Source organism: Girardinichthys multiradiatus, chromosome 20, assembly GCF_021462225.1.
Source record: "Girardinichthys multiradiatus isolate DD_20200921_A chromosome 20, DD_fGirMul_XY1, whole genome shotgun sequence".
Taxonomy (NCBI): domain Eukaryota; kingdom Metazoa; phylum Chordata; class Actinopteri; order Cyprinodontiformes; family Goodeidae; genus Girardinichthys; species Girardinichthys multiradiatus.
In genome coordinates this window covers 42097868-42120854 of record NC_061812.1, presented here as the reverse complement: position 1 = coordinate 42120854, position 22987 = coordinate 42097868, and the positions used below count along the sequence as shown (strand labels likewise).

Sequence of the window (22987 nt, the reverse complement as noted above, 5' to 3'; positions counted from 1 at the left end):
CAGCACTAAAGTCCTATTCATTTTTTAATTAGTCTGGATTACATAAGAACAACTACACTTGAATATTTAAACTGGCCAAACCTAAGCTAGGTTACAGTACATTACATTAGGACATACATGAAATAGGGTTCCCAAAAACAATATTTAAATAAGACAGACTACTACTCGGAACAAGGTTTCATGTATAGGAAAATGCGTTTTAAAGAATCTGGAATCAGTTTTCCAGTCCCACAAACTGCCATAAGTCCAGATATACAGTTTATCACTTGAACCAAACTATGTTTCAAACTCTTGGCAGACATATTGGATTATGGGGTTTGTGTTGAACTGGCATTTGACTTGTTCAATATTGCAATAAATACTGATCTAAGGTGGTCCTAAGGCCAAAAAGGCATTAAAAATGCTCCTTTTATAAAGCTTGCTCAGTGTAGAATTATCCATCTTAGATTAAGTCTGTAGTAGTCTAGAGATTATCAGATTTCTAAAACTACTTTCACACGTTTTCCTATCTTGGCATGTATGCTGGTGTAGTGAAAAATACATGATAGATGGATCTAAATGCCAGGAAATTTGTGGAAACTAAAGTCCAGATCTTATAAGTATGTATGTTGTTTTTGTTGCGCTCCCAATTTGAATTGTTCCTGGTGTTTGGATCGAGGGTGTGGGATTCAAAGTGTTCAACTTCATCTGGCTGGTTATGTTACTTTTGCTGTAACATATATGCCTCAGTGTGTTTTTTTGTAAATATTTAAGGATCAACAGTAACGGAATTTGATCTCTTTGAGCGTCACCAAGTGGTCGGATATTTATTTTCCAGATTATCTAGAAAGCAAGTCATGCCATCAATTTCACTTTCAATTTCAAGCATACAACTTAGTAAAGGGAGTGAAGCATCTAGATAGCATTGTGTAAGATTAATTATTGCTATTACTGGGTCACTACTGCTATATTGCTGTTGATTCTGTAGCTTTTGGGGACGTGAATGCACTACATGTGATGCTCAATTCATGCAGCGGAATTTTTGTATAATGTAATAAAAAACAGTAAAATAGCCTTTTACTTTGGCACACAGTGGAAGCTACGAGGCAGATGTCAACATTAATATCTTTACCTGCTAAAAATTAGTTTCTCACAGTGCATAGAAATTGTGCATATACTGTCTATTAAAGTTTAATTTTTCGGAATGATTACCCAAAGTACTGCTCCACAGACAATTTGAAAGTGGTTGAGACTTCTTTAATGGTTTTGTAGCGAAATGGACAGATTAAAGCTGTCTCAGATTGGACAAATTAAACTTTCTCCTAATCAAACTGAAAACCAAAAAGCCATCAATATAGTTGATCATTGCTACACATTTTCTACATTGTTACCTTTCTTTTTGAGGGTCAAGAAACAGACCAAAAACATCTCTTTCTCCCTGCTGCCCCCACTTCATCCCCCTCCTTATCATACTTCTCTGCAGGGTGTACTGCAGGCTGAGGCATGCTCTGCACTGACACTGGCAGTGGCCTGCATTTTTAATTTCCCCAAATTGAAGCCAGAGAAATATGCAGCACGGAGGAACACCCATATCAGTGTCATGTGGTGAGCCCATACTGCTCTGTCAGGATCAAGGATGCGGATCTGAAGGATCTGTTTACATGCATCAATTCAGCTCCATGACTACATCCACACCATATTTATATCTGTATTCTTCCTCTATTGCAAACAAACAAAAGACAGAGGAGAAAAAAATTAGATGGTGGTATAAAAATAGCTGATGTTTTGTCTAAACATAATGTCTAAACTTTCAGTTATCCTGTCAATAACCTGATGTTTTTCTTTTGGAAACTGCCAGGAGCATTTTGAGCTTGATTACCTGTGTACTGCTAAGTCACTTTGGATGCAGTTATCCTCTCTTAATGAGAGGAAGTTATGTCAGTAACCAAAGCTCATGCGGGGTATGATGCATTAGCAGATGAACATGATACTTAAAATGTACTTTCCTTTGGATAACAGCATGGGGAAATCATTTTCAATAAAACTACAATGCGGTGCACCTCCTTATTTTTGCATATGTGCTCCTGAGTGAGCTCTGCCTGTGAACCTTTTCTTCCCAAACATATTTCCAAAGTATACTTGGCCATTGGCTATAAATTTAAGATGGAGATATACGCTGCAACATGCAGGCTTTGCAGCTCCGGAGATCATTGTCAGCAGCCAAGTATTCTCCTAGGAGAAGGGATAGAGCAGTGTTGGGAGGCGGGGCCATATCTCTTCTCCATGTTTTGTTTCCTCATTTACACAAAGATTCTTGATATGGTCTAAGGGAGTGCTTCTCAAACCTTTTTAAAGAGCATTACCTATCTAAATACAGGTAGTCCTCCAAAGTACCACCACAAATTTAAACGGGAAGGTTACTCCCTGAATAGAGAGAAAGAAATAAAACTGACATTTTGAACTGACTTTATCATCCTATGTTAGGTTTTAGCATGGTTAGCATTACTAGCAGAACTAAAATAGCAGCCTCTATCTGTATTACCAGAGAATATAGATTCTTACTCTAACTCCGATTTCCTAAAGCTGCCAACATTTCTAAAATCCAGCATGTCAAGAGGTCAAGGTCATGAAGGATAAATAGAGCATCGTTCTCATATCCTCGCTCTCTCACACCCTGAAGGAAGTCATTTTATATTTAAATGCCTCACTGATACCAGAACTGGCTTATTGTGTTTTCTTCAATCTGTAAGAGCATTCTTGTAAGCATGTCTGCTAAGGTATGGGGCATTCATTGACCAGATGAACATCAGATTTTCGAGTGTCTATTTTGCCCATCACTGATCAGGGCCAGCTAAGCTGAAAATCCCTACATCGCTGTCAATAGGCAGTTTCTTGGCATCTTTGTTCAGCACTAGCCTGCATCCTAGGTGTGCAAAGGAGCATTATCACAGATCCTTCCTCCTAGCAGCTGTAGTACCTTATAACCATCACTGCTCCCCACAAACTCAATACACGCTGTTATTTGCACAGATTGTTCCATTTCTTGTAAATAGCCTGTTCTTTTTTATGCGCAAATATACATGCACATTTGGTAAATGTTTTTGAATATCCTACTTAATCGCACATTTCTTTTAATCTGCTATTTTGAATAACTTCACAGTATTTCTTTCTTTATGCTTTTTGCCATTACTGTACAGGCTCCTATTCTTACTTTCTGTTTTTATACTTTTAATCTTTGCGTGAATCTGAAAGCTTTGATATGCCCATCACTATACTGCTGGTACACCTGAATTTCGCCACTGAGGGAAAATAAAGATTATTTCTATTCTATTCTAAGACTGTGAACATGCAGATTTTACACTTTAGGTTATAAAGTGAACATGGCCAGCATTGTCTTTGTTAGTCTCTTGTCTCTTTCAGTAAATGAGGACAATAGGTACCGTGCCATGTGTTTTATTCATGGGAATAATTTAAACACAAGCAGTAAAGTAACAATATGAAAGTTGCCAACTCTGAGCTTTTTGCTATCAGGTTCCTTATTTAGTGCTAAACAAGCTTCTTTGGTAGTCATGTACAAAGTTCTCTGGTTGTTATTTATTTGTTTTTCATGCAAAGATCATAATTGTTAATATTTTGCAGATCTGTTTGATTGTAGGCAGAGAAAAAAAAAGAAATGCCCTTCATGCCCCTGATGGGTAGATTTAGACATATAAACCAGGTAGTGCTGATGTGTGTGGGGATTAAGGGATTCTTAAGGGTTTATGTGTGTAAGGAGGCTTTTGAGGCTAACTTGAAGCATCTAATACTTGTTTTTACATCAATGTAGTGGCCATGAAAAGGCTCCCAACTGAAAACCAGGGAGTCTCAGATCCAGCATGTTGAACAATGATTGCACTGTGGATCTGTAAATTTGACTTTGAGGGTAAAAAGTACAGAAAAGTCAAAAAGCAGGGTGCATGTATGAATGGAAGTTGTAAGTTGTGTAACTGGACTTCATAAAGCTACTGTATCTTGATCAGTCTCCCACATCCTGTCTGATCAATCAGTAGCTCTGCATTTATCATTTATCAGGTATCTGATGCTGACATTAAGCTCGAATGTCTGGAGGAGCTATTTAGCTCTGCTCCCTGTTCTCAAACCACAGAAACGGCCTTTCTTACAGCCGCAATGGAGTGTTGAGTTATGGGAACAGGCAGTGGGCCGTGTCAGCCAACATCACCACAAGATGTTCAGAGAGAGGCCTGGATTGTCTATGTTCAGTAGACTGAAGAATGGACCAGATCAGGAGTCACTCGTACCTCATTCCTTCCTTCTGTATAACTGCTTAAAGTCCTGTGCACATTTTTACCTGGACTTTCATTCTACATGTGACTAGTTTATTGAAAAGATTACTTGTGTTGTTCCAACTTTGTCAGACTGACTGCTGTGAAAATGCAGATGAACAAAGAAAAGCGATTGCAGTAAGTCGGAATGTGACTGAAAGTGGAGGATTGTGTTCCCTCACTGGCGTGCTTTCACCCCTGATAGAGATGGTGCCAATCTTCAGCAATGTGTTACTGAAGCAAAGCCCCTGCTGCGTGTGTGCAAACCCCACAGAGGGAACCTACTTGTAGTAAAGGGCTTCTTTAAGTGTTTATCTGGATTTAATAGACACACTTATGCTCTGCTTCTAGCCTTTAAATCTTAAGGATAAGTCTCTGTGTGCCTCTTTGCTCTAATGTGTCTGACAAAGAGCAAAGCAGCTCAGCTTGCATTACGCTTTCCTGTAATTGTAATCTGCAACTGCAAATTTGTAGGCGTGTTTTGGGGGGAAATGGCAGATTTAGGGTGCAATCCAAATTTGATTTAGCTGCCAGCATGTTTAATGATTCTGGCAGCAAAACCAACTAGTTTTGCCTTCTGGGAATGACAGCTCAATTTAACACAACTGTGCAATACAGTCTTTTTGTGTGTTTTTTTTTTTTTCTTCAAGTTGATGGTGACATGCAGCTTGTGCTGGCACCGGCCTCGGCCCAGAGACCTGCTGGGCGGCCTGACCTCAGCTCAGTCTGCTGCCATTATATATCCTCAGTCAACATTTCAAACATGCACAATGCCACGTGGCCCTGCCTGAGGCGAAGGTTGACTTTGAGGTTAAGCTGAGGAAAGGCTGACAGAACAGAAAATGATGTCTGATTGCTGGACCAACGTTTTTGAGAGATTTCAACAGCTTTATTGTCACACTGTTAAAAACCAATGCGGTAGAAAATATTATGCATGCAATGTATTGTGCAAGTAGTCAAGTTTCCACAAGTCAAAGTTGATGATGGAATTATGAAAAATAAGAAAGTTAATCTATCAATTTTTAAATCATACATGTATATACAAAAATCCCAATATGTTTTATATGGGGTTTCGTGTGACAAGTAGCACAGAATGGGAAAGAGGGAGGAAAATGTTTTTTGAATTAAAAAAGTTTTTGTATGCATTTAAAATACAATCTAGTTCCCCTATTTGACTGCAGAAGCCCAACCGATTAGTATATATAGTGTGTAGTTAAATCTTAGAAATCCAGCTGTTCTGTGAAGGTCTCAGATGTTTGTTAGGAAACATTAGTGCACAAACATTATCATGAAGACCAGGAAATACAGCAGATAGGTCAGGGATCAACTTTTGGATAAGCTTAAAGGAGGTAAGGTTCTAAAACAAAACTTTGATTATCTAAGAGCCCTGTTCAGTACTTCATCAGAACATGGAAAGACTGCTGCTGAACTTGACCATTTATGTAGGCATAATGGACAAACAAAGCACAACTCTGAAGCAGCCACGAGGCTATTGACAAGTCAGGAGGAGCTGCAGAGATTCACAGCTCAGGTGGGAGAATATGTTGATGGGACAACTATTAGTTACACAATCTAAAAATCTGGCCTTCACAATGGAGTGGAAGAAAGGAAGCCATAGATCTACACTGGAGGGGATTAGATTAAAGCATATTCTTGTTAGAATGGCCTAGTCAAAGTCCAGACCTAAATTTTAAACTGGTAAGATGTGAAAACTGCTGATCACATGCGACTTCAAAACATTTCACTCTCTAGATTTGCAAAGCGAAAACATGCCCCAAAACACAGCAAATGCGGTTCTACAAAGCGGGTTGTGTTCAGCCTCCCTGATCTAATACTGATCTAACCCCCCTGATCTAATGTGTTGGTCTATGGCATAAAATCCAAAAAAATGCATTGAAGTGTGCAGTTGTAACATGAAATACACTGAAAAACTTCAATGGGTATGACTACTACATCCTGCATTTAACCTCTGGTTTGGTCATACTGAATGATTTGCAAGGTTGGGTTTCTTCAACAGCTGCAACATGTAAGATCCATTTACTCAACCTCGGTTCAGTCTTTATTAAAAATGAGGCGGGGTGAGAAGGTGTGGGGAAAGACACTTCACTTAGAAGCCATGTTTGAGCTGGCGACAGCAGATTCAGACACACTGCATTGTAGATTTAAAGCAGCCCTTGTGCATGTTATCAGATGGGTATGGGATTAGATTACACATGTCTGTTTCTTAATGCGCCATTCTCTATAGGGCGCACTGATGCTTTGCGCTGCTCACATTCCCTACTCAGCTGACAGATGGTCTTATCCAGCTTCTCTCTGACAACAAACACAAACTGAAGAGCTGCTGACAACCTGCTTCAGGAAGGAGTTGAACTGGCCCTCGGGAAACGCGTGCACTTATGTGTGTATGTACAATCTACTCTTATTTGCGCACACGCAGACACACAGGGACTCATCATTCAGCTTAAGACTCCAACACAAATAATCATGGGCCCGACCTTGTGCAACAGAGCTCTGACAGATGCCAATCACCTGGCTAAGCTGTAAACATTCCTTTGGTGGGCACAGTTATTAAATCAAACTATACAAATCCAGCCAATCTAGTGCTATTAATCATTGCTTATTGATGTAGCCCTATGTTAAACTTAGATCTGGCTGGAAAGACGGCTAAGATCAGATTCCTCGGGGGAGTCTTTTTTGAAAGGTCCAGAGATGGTGTTTATTTTAAGGCCTAATGTTGGACATGTTGATGGCTACGGCTGCTTGGGTGTTCAGACCTTAAAAACACCTCAAAGGAATGTTTTTGGCGGTTTTAGGCACACAGAACATGACCACAAATACAGAGTTTGCGAGAAAATACAGCCTCACAACATTTTTAAAAGCGGGTGATAACCGCCTATGTGCAAAAACTACTCTGCAGGCCTGACATCTATTTCCTCCTTGGCTTCTTTCCTTATACCCTAGCAGACCTCTGTTCGGATCCTTGAGTAAAAGTAAAACACAGCTAACTGTATTTTGTATCCTTCTGTTTTTTTAAACCCCAGCTTTGCTGCACAATCAGGACAGAAGAACCTCAAAGTGTTTCTTGAAGGTGGTTGAAGAGAAAATCTTACCACTGAAACGAGACTTTCCTGCTGCTTGAGTGAACACTCTTGTTTGTCCAACAGTATATGTGAATGCCACTCGTCCCTGCCTCTCATTATGGATTGCGAAGGAGTCTGTTTGTCTATGGTGGGGCATGTGACCTCTGCTGGTGGAGCGTTGGCGTCTCCGCTCCACTTGTAGTTGGGTGCTAAACTGAGGAGAAGATATGAAAACACAAACACTCCAACTGCCAGTACATGCCGGCTGCATTGTAATGCCACATGCATTCTTGCTTTTCTTTCTTTTTTAGTTTTTTGTAACTATTGGCCTTTATTAACAGTTACCAGACAGGAAATGGGGGAGAAGGGGGAAAGACATTCTGTATATGGGGCTTCCACTCTACCGCTACACCACGCAGTGCCCCCTCACGCACTTTTCTGACCTTCAGAGAATGGTGTCCAAGCAAGAACAGGAATGTTTAAACTCATCATACATCATGCATACAGTCATGTAACCCTACTCTGTTGTGAAGGAATCACTTGTGGACATTATATCAGTCAAACTCTTGCATCTGTTTCTCCTGACTTCCAAAAGAATGTCACAGCCAGTCTCTGGTGGGAGCTTTCCTAGATCTTTTGATCCACTCAGGAGGTATTAACCCATCAACACAGTGTGACAGACCCTCAGTAGCACTTATCTCTAATGTGCAGTGTTAGGTTACACTTGTGCTCATGGAAAACCATCAGATAACTTCATGTTGCTTTGCTGCAGTGGCATGAGGAATATGTCAATTGTGCCTGCCTGTGTGTATGACAAAATGTGCATATAAAAATCTGTTCAGCTGTTATAAATGCAACCATTTCTGTCTCCATGCAGAGCTGAGGTCCACTGGTACGGCTCATCACTTCACCTACCTGCTCAATGCATCCGACTACCGGATCCTCCGTATGGATGAGGACCATGACCGCATGTACGTTGGCAGCAAGGACCACATCCTGTCCCTAGACCTCCATGACATCAACAAGAGCCCACATATTGTAAGATTTCTATGTATGCCTTTCACTATGGCCCTAATCTGGGATTAAGAAAACACCTTTACCTCAGCAGCTGCCTCCATGCCAAAAAAATGTAGTTTCTTGTGAAAGTATTCATTCCTCTTGAAGGTTTCCATATTTTGCCACATTTCAACCCAAGACCTCATGGTGTTTGGAAATTTATGTGATAGAGCAACACAAATTAGGCACAATAGTGAGGTGGAAGAAAAATAAGAATAGGTTTTTGACATCCTTCACAAATATAAATCATATTCATTTATATTCCCCCACGTCTCACTCAATACTGTGTAAATCCATGTTTTACTACAATCACAGCTACAAGTCTGCAAGGGTATGTCTCTGTCAGTTTTGGTCATCGAGAGACAGGATTTAATTTTCCATTCCTCTTCGCAAAATGTCTTTAGCTTACTCAGATTGGATGAAGATTATAAGAGAATACCAATCTTCAAGTCTTGAAGCAGATTTAAAATTCATTTTAGGTTCTAAACTTTGACAATGCCATCCTAAAACATACAATAGTCATGTGTTAGGATTGCCTAGTCAAGGTTCATATGTTGGGTCTGAACTTTAAACGTACAGCCAGAGCTACAACTGAGTAGTTTAGACCATAGAACATTAAAATGACCTAGTCAAAGTTCATGTGTTGGGTCTGAATTTTGACTAGGCCATCCTAACACATGGATGTTCTATGATCTAAACTATTTCAGATTTTTCCTTATGAAATGCTTTAAAACCATGTGAAAATTTCCTTCCACTTAACATTTGTGTGCTACTTTGTGCTGGATTCTCACATACAGTCCCAGTAAACCACACAGACATTTGTAGTTGTAACATGAAAAGATTGTGCTCTGTTCCCTTGGTCAGGCCTGGTAGATTGTTTTTGTTGGACTGTATTTTTTCTGGTGCAGGTTCATTAATACAGTGTGAATGGGTTAGAGCTATTTCAGCAGGACTGATATTGGCTTAGGTGGGTTTCCCTAAAGAGTTTTAACTTGAAAATTCAATAAATGGCATTGATGTGTAACAGGTTTGATTATAGCAATAAAACATGCTCGGGTCTTGCCTTTGCAGATCCACTGGCCAGTGTCTGAACGAAGGCGTACAGAATGCCTTGTGAGCGGGAAGGATGCCAGTGTAAGTATGCGTGTGAACGGCAATTATAAACTCAGCAGGGTCGTCAGTGGGGGTGATTTCCATCAACTTGTGAAAATACGCAGCATTAAAAGTATACAACACTCTTCATTGTTCATTCTGCCTTTAATATGAATGAGCAGTTTGAAAAGCTGTCATCTTCAGGTTTTGAGATTGGCCCAGTAAAAAAGTATATCCAATTAAAGCAGAGAATTAAAGAATTGCCTCCACTTACCGATAGTTTATGGAATATTTCTATATTTGTATCATCTGAATTTGGTAAATCAGCAGGAGCTGCACTTGTTAAGAAAACAAATAGCTTTTTTATTTGGATTTCACTGAAGGAATAATTTACTGTACCTTCTTTATTTCCAGGATGAGTGTGCAAACTTTATCTGCCTGATTGAGCCATGGAACCGAACTCATCTGTACGTCTGCGGAACAGGAGCCTACAATCCGGTCTGCACCTTCGTCAACCGTGGGCGTAAACCTCAGGTTAGAAACTAAGACTTGAACAATGCAGAGCCCTGGAAGGCCAATTATACAGATGACAACAGCTTTCTCCACCTGCGTCATTAAGGACCCAGCTTGGCTACTTTTGTTGCCTCACCTATCCAAGTTTGCCCTTCACTCGCCTTACATTAGCTGCCTGTTATGATGGACTTCCTCCATCATTGTTAAACCTGCTGCTGGTATCATGTGTCCACATGTGGTAAAGCAACCAGGCTTTCAACACAGCTGCTGTCACCAGTGAGCAGTTAGTCCTCTGTTTAGTGTCAGCATTTAATGGGAGCCTGGACCAAATACCTTGCAACACTACCTTATTGCACTTTGAATATCACACTTGTTCCCAAATAGTGATACAGGCATTTTCTATAAAAAGCAGTAAATAAAAGGTACACATCCTCATTACTTCTTCCTATGGACATCACACAGAGCTCTCAATAGCAAGCACCATTTGCAAGAGTCTCCGTAAAACATACAGTTCGTCTATGACCAACCCTCAGACTAATGATAGACCGCCATCCAATCGCTTACATATCCATCCACCACTTCATGCATTCATCCAGGCCACCTGCCAGACTCTACTATGTGCCACGTTTGGTAATTGGAAGTGGGAACTCCCATTATGGGGTGCAAGTGGAATGTTCCAGTTTTGGTCCATTAATGTGAGGGGTGTTATTTTCTTTAGAACACCAAACTAACAGCCTCGAGTCATGCCCCCAACAGGACCATTCTGAGTCGGGCCAGCTCATAAACCAAAAGTCTGAAATCAAGCAGTTTACATGTGCCTGGTCCTTATTAATACATAATGCTTGTTGACTAGACCTGTTAAGGATAGCTCTAGAGCTGTGTATGCAAGTTTTAGTAAAATGTTTTGCAGCAGATTTTAGCAGCTTGTAGCGTTATGTGGCAGTCATTGATTCAAGCACAGGATATATGTATTCCTGTTGTTAAGTTTTCCACCATCTGAGCAAATATAGTGACACATATGCCCTATGTATCCATGCACGACCATATACAGTGCATTGCCAAAAGCATTTATACCTCTTGAACATTTTCACATTTTCCGCAGTTATAACCACAAACATCTATGTACTTTATTCAAATTTCATGTGACAGACCAACACGAAGCAGTACAGTGATGAAAAGAAAAATGATTAAAGGTTTATTTTATTATAATTCTTTTTTTTACAAGATGAAATGAGCATTCCCCACATCATGATGTTGCAACCACCTGCCAAAAGGGTTTAAATAAAAATGCATGCCAAAAGGGTTGAAATAAAAATGCAGGCCACACTTTTCTGATTTTTATTTTGAAAATAAATGTTGTAATTTGCAAAAACAAATCTTAAAGAAGTGTGACATGCATTTGTATTTAGCCACTATTTACTTAGTGGTGGCAGCATTATGATGTGGTGACGCTAGTAAACATAAAGGAGTGTGTTTTAGGTTTTCATCTGTAAGAAATTTTGAAAATCATGTATTATTCCTTCCCCTTGACAATTACACTACATTTTGGTCTGTCACATAAAATCCCATTTAAATGCATTGAAGTTTGTGTTTGTAACATGATAAAAAATTCAAAAGGTTCAAGGGTTGTGAACATTTTTCAAGGCAGTGCATCTATTTTTGCGGATGCCCTTGCAGTAAATGTTTTACTTGAGGAGTTTCTCATCATGTTTTGCAATCAAAAGTGGCTCACAACCTTGCAAGGAAAGGCCTTCATCCTCCCTCGCCAGCCGCGTAACATCCAGATTGTATTGCTGTTTCCTGTTTTAGACATCCATGTATCTGCAGATGGCCCAGGCCAGGGGAAGGGCTAGCCGCGCGGCTGAACCCAGCGCGGTGCACGAGACATTTGGACTGAAGGTGCGATGCGGGCCCTGTTTGCACTGCGGCCCCAGCAGATTGCCGGGGCTCGTGGTCACTAGCAGCATGCCCCCATTCTTTGTGTCTAAGCACATTTTGTCAATGCCATTTTTAGTCAAAAGCCACCGTTCGTTTACCTTTGTAACATTTAGCATGTGCCTTTTTTTGGTTTGTGCACAACCTTAAAATTTTATTTTATGTTTCATTCATAATTTCTTTGTGTCCTCATTGTCACAGCACACTATTCTATTCGGCATTGTTCTTGGTTCATTTTGCTTTATATTTGTGTTAAATGCCACGTTTTGCATGAGAGCTGGGCTATCATGTGAAAGGGGCTTATCAGGCAGTTAAAAACACGAGGCATAATTTTAATTAAACAGGCTTTTGCTCCCTTTCATTGCATGGCATTTAGTTTCATTTACCATATATTAAGCCTCGTATCATAAACGGAAGATTTTCTAATCATTCACGTTGCTTATCTGAGTGAACACAGCTTGGGCCCATCAGCTCTTCACCCCACAGAGTCCGTGTCAGCATCTGACCTACTCCCACAGCAGGGTATGTTAGCCCAGAGCAAACACCATCCATCTGTATCCAGCTGGTTATGCTGTGAGGGAAGTAAAAGAGCCACATACTTGAACATGTCCTCACTCGAAGCACTTTGAAACATGTAAAGCATAAAGGATATTAGGGCTTATTCGAAGAAGGACACTTTAAAAATGTTTCACAGTACCTTTAAAAAGTATTCAATTTAACATGCTCAACTGAATTTGAGCATGTTACAACCAGTGCACTTTAATGTATTTTATTAGGGTTTTGTAACAGACATCATAATTAGTTGTAACTAATTGATAATAAATGGCACTTTTTTTTTAAAGTGAAAAGTGTGACATGCATTTGTATTCAATACTTTGTATAACCACATTTCAGTTCAAATACATCTGCAAGTCTTTGGAGGGTATGTATGTATTGGGTTTGCACATCAAAACAAATGTTTGGTCATTGTTTGCAAAATAGCACAAGTTCAATCAGACTGCATAAAGAGCATTTGTAAAAGACAATTTTCAAGTCTTGCCAAGGATTCTCAATCAGATTTAGGTCTGGACTTTGACTAGGCCATTCTAACACATGAACATGCTTTGATCGAAACCATTCCTTTGTACATCTGATGTGGTTAGGCTCATTGTCCTACTGGAGGGCAAACCTCCTTAAAGGTTTGTGGTAAATATTTAACTGGGATTATGGCTTGTTTGTTACCGCTCTTCCATGATGCCCATATTTGTGGAGTGTACGACTAGTAGTTGTCGACAGATTCTCCCATTTGAGTTACAGATATCTGTAGGTCTTCTGGTGTCACCATAAGGTTCATGGCTGCTACTCTAATTATTGCCTCCTTGCTCAGACCTGCTAGTTGGCCATATTTGAGTGGTAAAAGTGACAAAATGTGGAAGAAGTTCAAGGGGTATGAATACTTTTGCAGAGCTTTTTAACTTCTACTCAGATTTAGTTTTTCAACTTTTCAACTTTTCTGCAGGGTAATTATTTATGACAGATTTTCATATGAACCCGTGTAGGGCACATTTTTCTTCGGGTGCACATAATTATTTGTGACTTTTTTTTTTCTCCTGCACTTCACTTTCTGGCATGGCTTTGAGTCAACTGCCAGCACCTTCTTATTTGCTCAAGTGGTGATTTTAATCAAAGATGAATAGGGAATTACAAAAGAGAATGTGTGTGAGTCAGTGAAGTGTGTTTGGCACGGAGCCACAGTCTCTTCCCTGCTGTAGTGTTGATGGACATTGAAAAAGATGGCTCCATCTCTGTCTCCACTGGGAGTGAAAAATGACGATTGGACATGCGAGGCTTGGCCACAGGACATGTCATCACATGCCACTGCTTTATTTTACCCTACTCATACGCAAATTCCTGCCAATCACCAACATGCGCTTGTTTGCTAGGATGCCACAAGCATTGGGCATCAGTCATCTGGCCTCCATCCGTGGCTTGTTTTTTCCTCTGCTAAATTGCAGGTGTCGGCAGTCAGCCCACGCACCCGTAGGCACCAAGAAGCTGAGAGGTATTTTGCTTGCAGCTTATTATACAGTAAGTCAGGCACAGCCCATTACACGCTCGTTTCTGGCGTAGACCTGGCACAGGGACATTGATTAAAATTTCCTCGCTTCCACTGCATGCATTTTTCTGTATGAACTTACACTCATTATTCTAACACTTCATCCCCCACCAGGCCCCGTGGGTCCCACAGGTGTCAGAGGCAGCGCACATGCTCCCTCCCTTTTCCCTACCCCAGGGAATCACAGTGGCACGATGAAGAGTTCTGAATTTATTGCCATCTCCCTGTGATTTTTCTGTTTCAGGAAGAAATGTTCCACTTGGAGCCTGGAAAAGTGGAATCTGGGAAGGGGAAGTGCTCCTACGACCCGAAGCTCAACAGCGTGTCAGCTTTGATTAGTGAGTATTACTATGCAGGCTTTGTCATGGTAGAGTCCAGGCGTTGATATTGTTCAGTCAACATCCTTTCAAAAATGTCCTCTGGGACATGTTTTGTTTAATCCCTTGTTTTTACGTGACCTTCCTCTGTCATAAAAAATTATTTTGGTTGTAAAAATGTCAGCCAATGCTCACTACAAGTTTATGTTGTCTTTTCATTATATTCTGGCATGTACTTATGTATAATGGTGTTTATTCTAAAGCATTCTATACCCATCGGATATTATTTTTCCACATGTAGAGACTAATCTACAGATGTATCTTGCCAGTTGAGGACTTTCTGTGTGTGAGATTAGCATTTACTGGGGGTGTAACTACTCATCCAGCTCACGATATGAGACGATACATGAGACTGATTTCATTTTAACAATGTTCTTAGTTTACAAAAATCACAAACTATGTTTTTACAAATAACACAATCCGTCCATCCATTACTTATGTCCACTTATCCATATAGGGTTACCTGGTCACTGGTCAAGAGGTGGGGTACAGGTTGCCAGTTGATTACAGGGCAAAACAGAGGCACAAAGAAGAAGCTACCATTGAAGTTCAATTTAGAGTAGTCATTTCATCTAACATGCACATTTTGAGACTGTGGGAGAACGGTTTGAAAGATGAAAGATTTTTTTACATGTATAAAAAGTGGCCTACGCAAAATATAACACAATAAATATACAGCAGGTTCAGTTCTAAACACTTGTATCTAAGAAAATATGGAAAATATTTCTGATGTTCTTGTAAACCAATGTTAGGAGCCTGACAAGCTGACATTATCTAGTCAACCAGCCAGGTTCTCTGCTTCCAAATGTATTGACTGAGAGCTCACAGCAACAATTTGAGGAGGAGGAGTTAAAAAAAAGTGACCCATATACAGCCATATTCAATAAATTAGAATATTATTGAAAGGTTAATTTATTTCAGTAACTCAGTTGACTAAATGAAGCACATTATATAGATTAATTACACGCACTGATGTAAGTCTCTCCTTTTGTTAAGTATGATGATTTTCCACTTAAAGTTAATGAAAACACAACCTTTAAAATTATATTTTATTCAGAAATGTGAGCTTAATAAAACGTATGTTTAATACTTGGACAAAGGTTATTTTAAAAAGGTACATTTAACCTGACAAATTAACCACATCAGAAATTGTTAAAGAAATATATATATACATACATTTATTGTATATGACACACATCTATGTACACATCTGACTGACAGCTCTCAGCAACAGCTTAAAGAGAGGAGCAATAACCCTCCAAACCCCACCTTATATTTCAAACCTCATTAAAAGAAATGTATTTAGTGCTAGGTTTGTGACAATTTAGTTTAGTGATTTTGGAACGGTGAATTAATAATAAACTGGATTTTAGTGTCTTTTTGGTCTATTTTATATAATATAATTATATATTATCGCCTGTTTTCTTTATTCAACATTTAACCCTTAATGTAGTACTTTGATAATAAAGTTCAGTCTGGATGCTGTAATCTATCATGATGTAGCACTTAAGAAGCCACTGTCCTTTGGTCCAAGGTCTTTTAGTGAGTTGCCACCAGTGTAAGGGGATCTTCTTTCTGCAGGGTGAAGCAGCAGGTGTAAATCACTGGCACCCCTTTCCCACATTAGCACACCACCAGCTGACCAGTACGGTACCTGGACTGTTGACTAAGATGGAATTACCTCCCACTTCCATTAGTTACTTTCATACAACGGACACTGTTGTCGTGTTGATAAGGATTAAGAACCCTGCGCGACAACAGAAGATTTACCACTGACCACCAACTGCTCAGCTCCCCACTACATTAGGCACGCAATCAGTTGTGGACATATTAATGATACATCATCAATCTCCCCACAGCAATGCTTGGGACCATGACATTGAGTATAACAGGAGTAGAAAAGTATTTGTTGTTCCACTCTCTCCATACACTGAGCCTTCCACCTGCTTTCTATAAAGACCCTCAGAGCAGATGTAAGAAAAAAATACATGGTGCATACATTGTCTTTTACAATAAAAATTCTGACAGTGTGCTTTACATTTATATTTGACCCCTCGAGTCAATATTTTAGTAGAACAATCTATTGCTGCAACTACAGCTGCAAGACAATGAACCAAAAATGATGTTTGGGTGCACAAATATTTGTTCACAAATGTTCTCTAACAACCCCCTGAGGCCTTCACAGAACACCTGGAATATTATAAAACAAAATTACACACAAATGCACTATTTTGTAATTTGACTGACTTTTTAAGGCTATTGGATACACTAGATTTTTTAGGGGAATAGAATGGAATAGAATAATGGGGGTAATACAAATGCACACGTTTTAGACTTTTTTGTAAATAAAAAAGACCTTGTCTTCCACTCTGCAATTATTTTAACTTTTGTTGGTGTTTTATGTGAAATACATAACACTTTGTGGTTATAAGTTGACAAAATGTGAAAAAGTACCCGGGGCCGAAATACGTTTGCATGACGCTGAACGCCTGCTTGATTTAGTGTTCGCTTTGTAAAATGTGTTAACGAATAAGATGGACCTTCCTGAAAACATGGTCTACTTCACACCAAGATATGTTGGTAAATCATAGACATATCCAGTTTGTCAGAGAGTTTAACTGAAATGCGCTGTTTTCGCTTATTCTCAGATGGAGAGCTCTATGCCGGGGTCTACGTTGACTTCATGGGAACAGACTCTGCAATTTTTCGTACTTTGGGGACCAAAACTGCAATGCGAACAGATCAGTACAACTCCAGATGGTTGAATGGTAATCACGCTCTAAAAATTAGGTTTTCCTGCATGACTTCTTAATATACTATAAAAACGGAATTAGAAATGTGTAGTATGGTTAAAATCTGTTGTGGTAGTTGCATGTGTTTTGAATAAACCAGCTGTGAGATTTCCAACAAATGTTCTCCCATTTTCTTTCATCACGTAGATCCCACCTTTATTCACGTGCATCTTATCCCGGACAGCGCGGAGAGGAATGATGACAAGCTCTATTTCTTCTTCAGGGAGAAGTCCTCCGAGATGGGTCAGAGTCCCGTGACCCAGTCCCGCATTGGACGCATCTGCCTGGTGTGTACACACTGTGGAGTGGTTTTGGTTAGTTAATGAAAAGAAAACCCGGAGCATTTAAATGAAGAGCCTGCAGTCTCCTGAGGCGAGTCACCCACTGTGTTTGAACAGTAACTGGCTCAAAGTTAGGGTTTGGCTCACGCTAACATGCTGGAATCCACATGTGTCTTTACCCTCCTTGTCTACAATGCATCCTTCTGTCTGTGAGACTGCTCCCTGACCTCTGACCTCATGATCCCCTGGCCTCTTCTCCCTGACATTTCTAGGTGCTTTTGTTGGTATGGCCACAAAAAGATGGAAAACTGCCTTTTTCAATTAAATTGGAGATCCTGCACAAATACCTGCTCTCACAGAAAATCTAAAGCAAACTGTACAGCTTATTGTGTGTGTGTGTGTGTGTGTTTCTGTATGTGTGTATGCGTGCATGTAATCATCGGAGCAGAAAGGGTCAGAGTGAGAAAATGTGGCGTACTTGCTTCCCTGTCTTCTCAGCTGTTATTTGTTGTATTTGTTTAAAGGGGGGTCAGTCAGTGACCTGGCGCACAAACACTCGTCCCCCTCCCAGCGGTCACTACGCCAGTGCTCTTCGGAGACACGGCCCTGTCACTGTTCACCCCCACCCCTCGATGCTTTTACTGACGTTCTTTGCACCACCAATTGCACTCTGAGTGTAATTACAGTGAATTGTAAAATACTTTCACTTCTGAAATATGGCTGGGAGCATGTGAATTCTGTGGCCGCACTGTGAACCAACAGATAATATTTGAAGTTGTCCTACAGGGATGTCTTTTGTTTTCGTTCAGTAACAGATGGAAGAGTAATAAAGGAGGAACTATTGTTTTGTTTAACCCATTCATTAATCACTTTTTACCTTCCAGACTTTGCAAACCAACCCTGTGTGTGTGCATGTATGTGTATATGTGTGAGCTGCTGCATGCTGGCTTGTTCCACAAGGGGAAAAGTCAGCAAAATGCATCTGATGGAGAAACTGTGTTTGTGCCCCCCTCTACGCTCTCACAAACAGAACGATGATGGAGGTCACTGCTGTCTGGTCAACAAGTGGAGCACCTTCCTGAAGGCCAGGCTCATCTGCTCCGTTCCGGGGAATGACGGCATGGAAACACACTTCGATGAGCTCAGTGAGTTCAAATATATTTCCATCTTTAAACTCAGATCCTGCTGTGGCTTCTTCCAGTGTTGCTAACTGATGTTATCTGTGATGGGGGAGGGAAAACAGGCTTATGTTGTCAATACTTCCTTGTGAGTTTGTTAATAAACATTGTTTTTATCAGAGTTAACGATTGTTATTGCTTCGAGAGGTCAGTTTTACTATAAAAGCCCTATATAAACTCAGTCCATTTAGTTTGTAGACTGTTCTGCGGAAAAATTAACTTTTTTTCCTGAGAAATTATAATTTTCTAAAGATGAGACGCACCAATCAGAGGTTTGTGGCCGATTGAAATCTCTGTTTTGTGATCTGCTGATACAAGTATTTTTAACTCAAAGCATTTCCATTAGGTTCGATATAAGCAGAGGGAAGGTCGCACAGCTGTGTATCACTGTAATAATGTAGTTTTACTATTTTAAATGATACAATGATGAAGAGTTCAGATTAGAACTGTATTTTGTATTAGTGATTGAAGCACCTCACCTCTACTCAATATGGAGTTAAACCCACAATTATTCATACCATGACAAATTTAGATTTAAAATCATTTTCATAAACCAGGATGTTTGTTTCTGATATGAAATGAGAGAGGCATCTCTCTGTTTTTATTTACGCTTTAATAAAAAATTGCATGTTTGAAATTGTTTTCCCTTCTCAATGATAAATGGAAAAGTCTTAATTGGCCTTTCAGCAATCAAACCCTTCTTATAATTACTGACCAGCTTTTTTGCATATTTTCACTCTTATTTTGAAGATTTTTTTTGTTTTTATGAGTTTTAATTCCATGAAGTCGGAAGACATCCTTGCCATCAACCCAATCTTTAGTCTCCTCTATAGATTATTTATCAGAATAAAGGTGGGACTTTAGGCAGTGTTGCTCCAAAATGATAATATCAGTAAAAAGAAACATGTTGCCAAAATGCAAAGATGACATTAAACCAGAAATAGGGGGCTGATGGTGAAAAGAACAGCATCCCAATAAAAATGTGAATATTAAGTTTATTTTTTATGGATAAAATAACCAATAACTTCTCAGTCTTTGTAGGTTTTAAGTGATCTTCAGCTTTAATTAAAAATCAATAATATAAAATTCAGTATAGGTTTACATATGCTTATCATTGGCATAAATGTCATATTAATTTTGGGCTTTTACTAGTGATGGAATAATTCTACAACACACAGCTTTAATTAATTGTAAAAGCAATAATTGGTGCACAAGTTAAAATTTTCTTTAATCCTCTCAATCAGAATTATACATACAGTCTATGGGCATGTTCTCACCGTGCATGTGTGGGTTCTGTCCAGGAACTCCGGCTTCCTCCCACAGTCCAAAAAATATTAGGTTAATTGGTCTCTTTCAATTGCACTAAGGCGTGCATGGTTGTTTGTCCTGTGTGTTACCCTGCGATGGACTGGCGACCTACCCAGGGTGTATTCCGCCTCTCCTCCGTAGACTGCTGGAGATAGGCACCAGCTCCCCCACAACCCTGAATGGAAGAAGCAGGTATAGAAAATAGATCAATGGCTATAAATATCCCCCAACCTCCAACTAACATTGGGTTAAATGTCTCTTAGCAAGTTTCACCCCAGACACACACTTTGTTTAACCCTCTAGCTTCTAGCATAATGCTGGCTGATTTGCTGGCTAAATATTTGACAGCTGTTCTCAAAGTTAGTTGAGTGTATTTAAACTGGTCAGTTTTAGAAAGCTGAATGTCAGCGTGCTTCAACCATCCCAAAACACTAATCTCAACATTTTAGATGTTTAGATGTTTTTGGGATCATGATCCTGTTGCAACACCCAGCTGTAAGTTTCAGCCATCTAGCTGTGGATTTAAAGTTAAGTTGTTTAGACTTTCCCACCCTCTGTAAATCTGCAATAATCCTTCTTAGACCTTAAACGAGTTTGTAAGATTATCCCTTCGGTCTCAGTACTGGTTAAACCAGATTCCTGTAAAAAATACTTTTTTGTTGTCCAAGAAAAGCTACGAGTAGCAGCCAATCATAATAACCAAGGGGATCTTAGCAAGCCTTGGCCTTGTCAATTTAAAAGACATACTTTAATATTGAGCTGCACCTATTTAAGTGAATGTATGTGTATATGTGAGGCTGGATGGATTAGAGAAAATTCCTAATACATTTGAACTTGTGCACCCAACTCTTATTTTTCTAAATCATTGAAGTTGTTTGGAAAAGATACCAGTGAAATAAATTATTAAAGGCCCTTAAATTGATATGAAATTCATGCCTATGAAAGGGGATGAATGGATTTTAATTCAGACATTTTCAGGTATAGTTTTCTTCCATGTGTGAAATGTGAACCAGGCTGCAGCCCCTATCATGACACACGTATACCCCCATCTAGAGATCAGCTCAGTGCTATCAAGAGTGTGAACAGCACTCGTATTTCCCAACAATTTAGGTGTTTGAAACGTTTGGCTGAATGTGTATTCCTGTGTGTTTTGTAAAGGTGTGGGCTGATGTTGGTCAGTTCAGATCAGTGACATAAATGATTGTCAGACTGTGGGGAGAGAAAGCTCCTCAGTCTGTCTGCACCGGTTTATACAACCAACACGTTAATATGGGAATAATACCTGAGGCTGCTGTAGCTCTTTAACTAATCTCAGAAAAAGCACCTTACCAGGAATGTTTATGTAATGTCATCCCATTACTGCTTACATTACTGATACTGCTTACTGGTTCTGTGCTGCCTGCAGTTGTTGAAAAACGGTTTGGGTTTTATAGGTAAGCCGTAGGTATTTTATAGTCATTTGAAAAATGTGACCTCTTCATGTGTGGAGCCAGTTGACATAAATGACCAAAAAGCAGCTCGAAGTGAAAATGGGCTGTCTCTTCCTTTTCCATATACAGGTCCTTCTCAAAAAATTAGCATATTGTGATAAAGTTCATTATTTTCCATAATGTCATGATGAAAATTTAACATTCATATATTTTAGATTCATTGCACACTAACTGAAATATTTCAGGTCTTTTATTGTCTTAATACGGATGATTTTGGCATACAGCTCATGAAAACCCAAAATTCCTATCTCACAAAATTAGCATATCATTAAAAGGGTCTCTAAACGAGCTATGAACCTAATCATCTGAATCAACGAGTTAACTCTAAACACCTGCAAAAGATTCCTGAGGCCTTTAAAACTCCCAGCCTGGTTCATCACTCAAAACCCCAATCATGGGTAAGACTGCTGACCTGACTGCTGTCCAGAAGGCCACTATTGACACCCTCAAGCAAGAGGGTAAGACACAGAAAGAAATTTCTGAACGAATAGGCTGTTCCCAGAGTGCTGTATCAAGGCACCTCAGTGGGAAGTCTGTGGGAAGGAAAAAGTGTGGCAGAAAACGCTGCACAATGAGAAGAGGTGACCGGACCCTGAGGAAGATTGTGGAGAAGGGCCGATTCCAGACCTTGGGGGACCTGCGGAACCAGTGGACTGAGTCTGGAGTAGAAACATCCAGAGCCACCGTGCACAGGCGTGTGCAGGAAATGGGCTACAGGTGCCGCATTCCCCAGTCCTGGGCTACAGAGAAGCAGCACTGGACTGTTGCTCAGTGTCCCAAAGTACTTTTTTCGGATGAAAGCAAATTCTGCATGTCATTCGGAAATCAAGGTGCCAGAGTCTGGAGGAAGACTGGGGAGAAGGAAATGCCAAAATGCCAGAAGTCCAGTGTCAAGTACCCACAGTCAGTGATGGTCTGGGGTGCCGTGTCAGCTGCTGGTGTTGGTCCACTGTGTTTTATCAAGGGCAGGGTCAATGCAGCTAGCTATCAGGAGATTTTGGAGCACTTCATGCTTCCATCTGCTGAAAAGCTTTATGGAGATGAAGATTTCATTTTTCAGCACGACCTGGCACTTGCTCACAGTGTCAAAACCACTGGTAAATGGTTTACTGACCATGGTATCACTGTGCTCAATTGGCCTGCCAACTCCCCTGACCTGAACCCCACAGAGAATCTGTGGGATATTGTGAAGAGAACGTTGACAGACTCAAGACCCAACACTCTGGATGAGCTAAAGGCCGCTATCGAAGCATCCTGGGCCTCCATAAGACCTCAGCAGTGCCACAGGCTGATTGCCTCCATGCCACGCCACATTGAAGGAGTCATTTCTGCAAAAGGATTCCCGACCAAGTATTGAGTGCATAACTGTACATGATTATTTGAAAGTTGACGTTTTTTGTATTAAAAACACTTTTCTTTTATTGGTCGGATGAAATATGCTAATTTTGTGAGATAGGAATTTTGGGTTTTCATGAGCTGTATGCCAAAA

The 22987-nt window shown here is 40.0% G+C and overlaps 1 protein-coding gene across 1 annotated transcript in view; it reads left to right on the top strand.

Annotated features, from left to right (window-relative positions):
* Positions 1-22987, top strand: part of LOC124856791 (semaphorin-3F-like) — an 88285-nt gene that overhangs the window by 50468 nt on the left and 14830 nt on the right. The window contains exons 3-10 of the mRNA XM_047347619.1: positions 8259-8419; positions 9509-9571; positions 9944-10063; positions 11852-11941; positions 14317-14410; positions 17098-17217; positions 17389-17528; positions 18553-18667. Of these exons, the coding sequence (XP_047203575.1) occupies positions 8259-8419; positions 9509-9571; positions 9944-10063; positions 11852-11941; positions 14317-14410; positions 17098-17217; positions 17389-17528; positions 18553-18667 (903 nt within the window). The remainder of the gene's footprint in view (positions 1-8258; positions 8420-9508; positions 9572-9943; positions 10064-11851; positions 11942-14316; positions 14411-17097; positions 17218-17388; positions 17529-18552; positions 18668-22987) is intronic.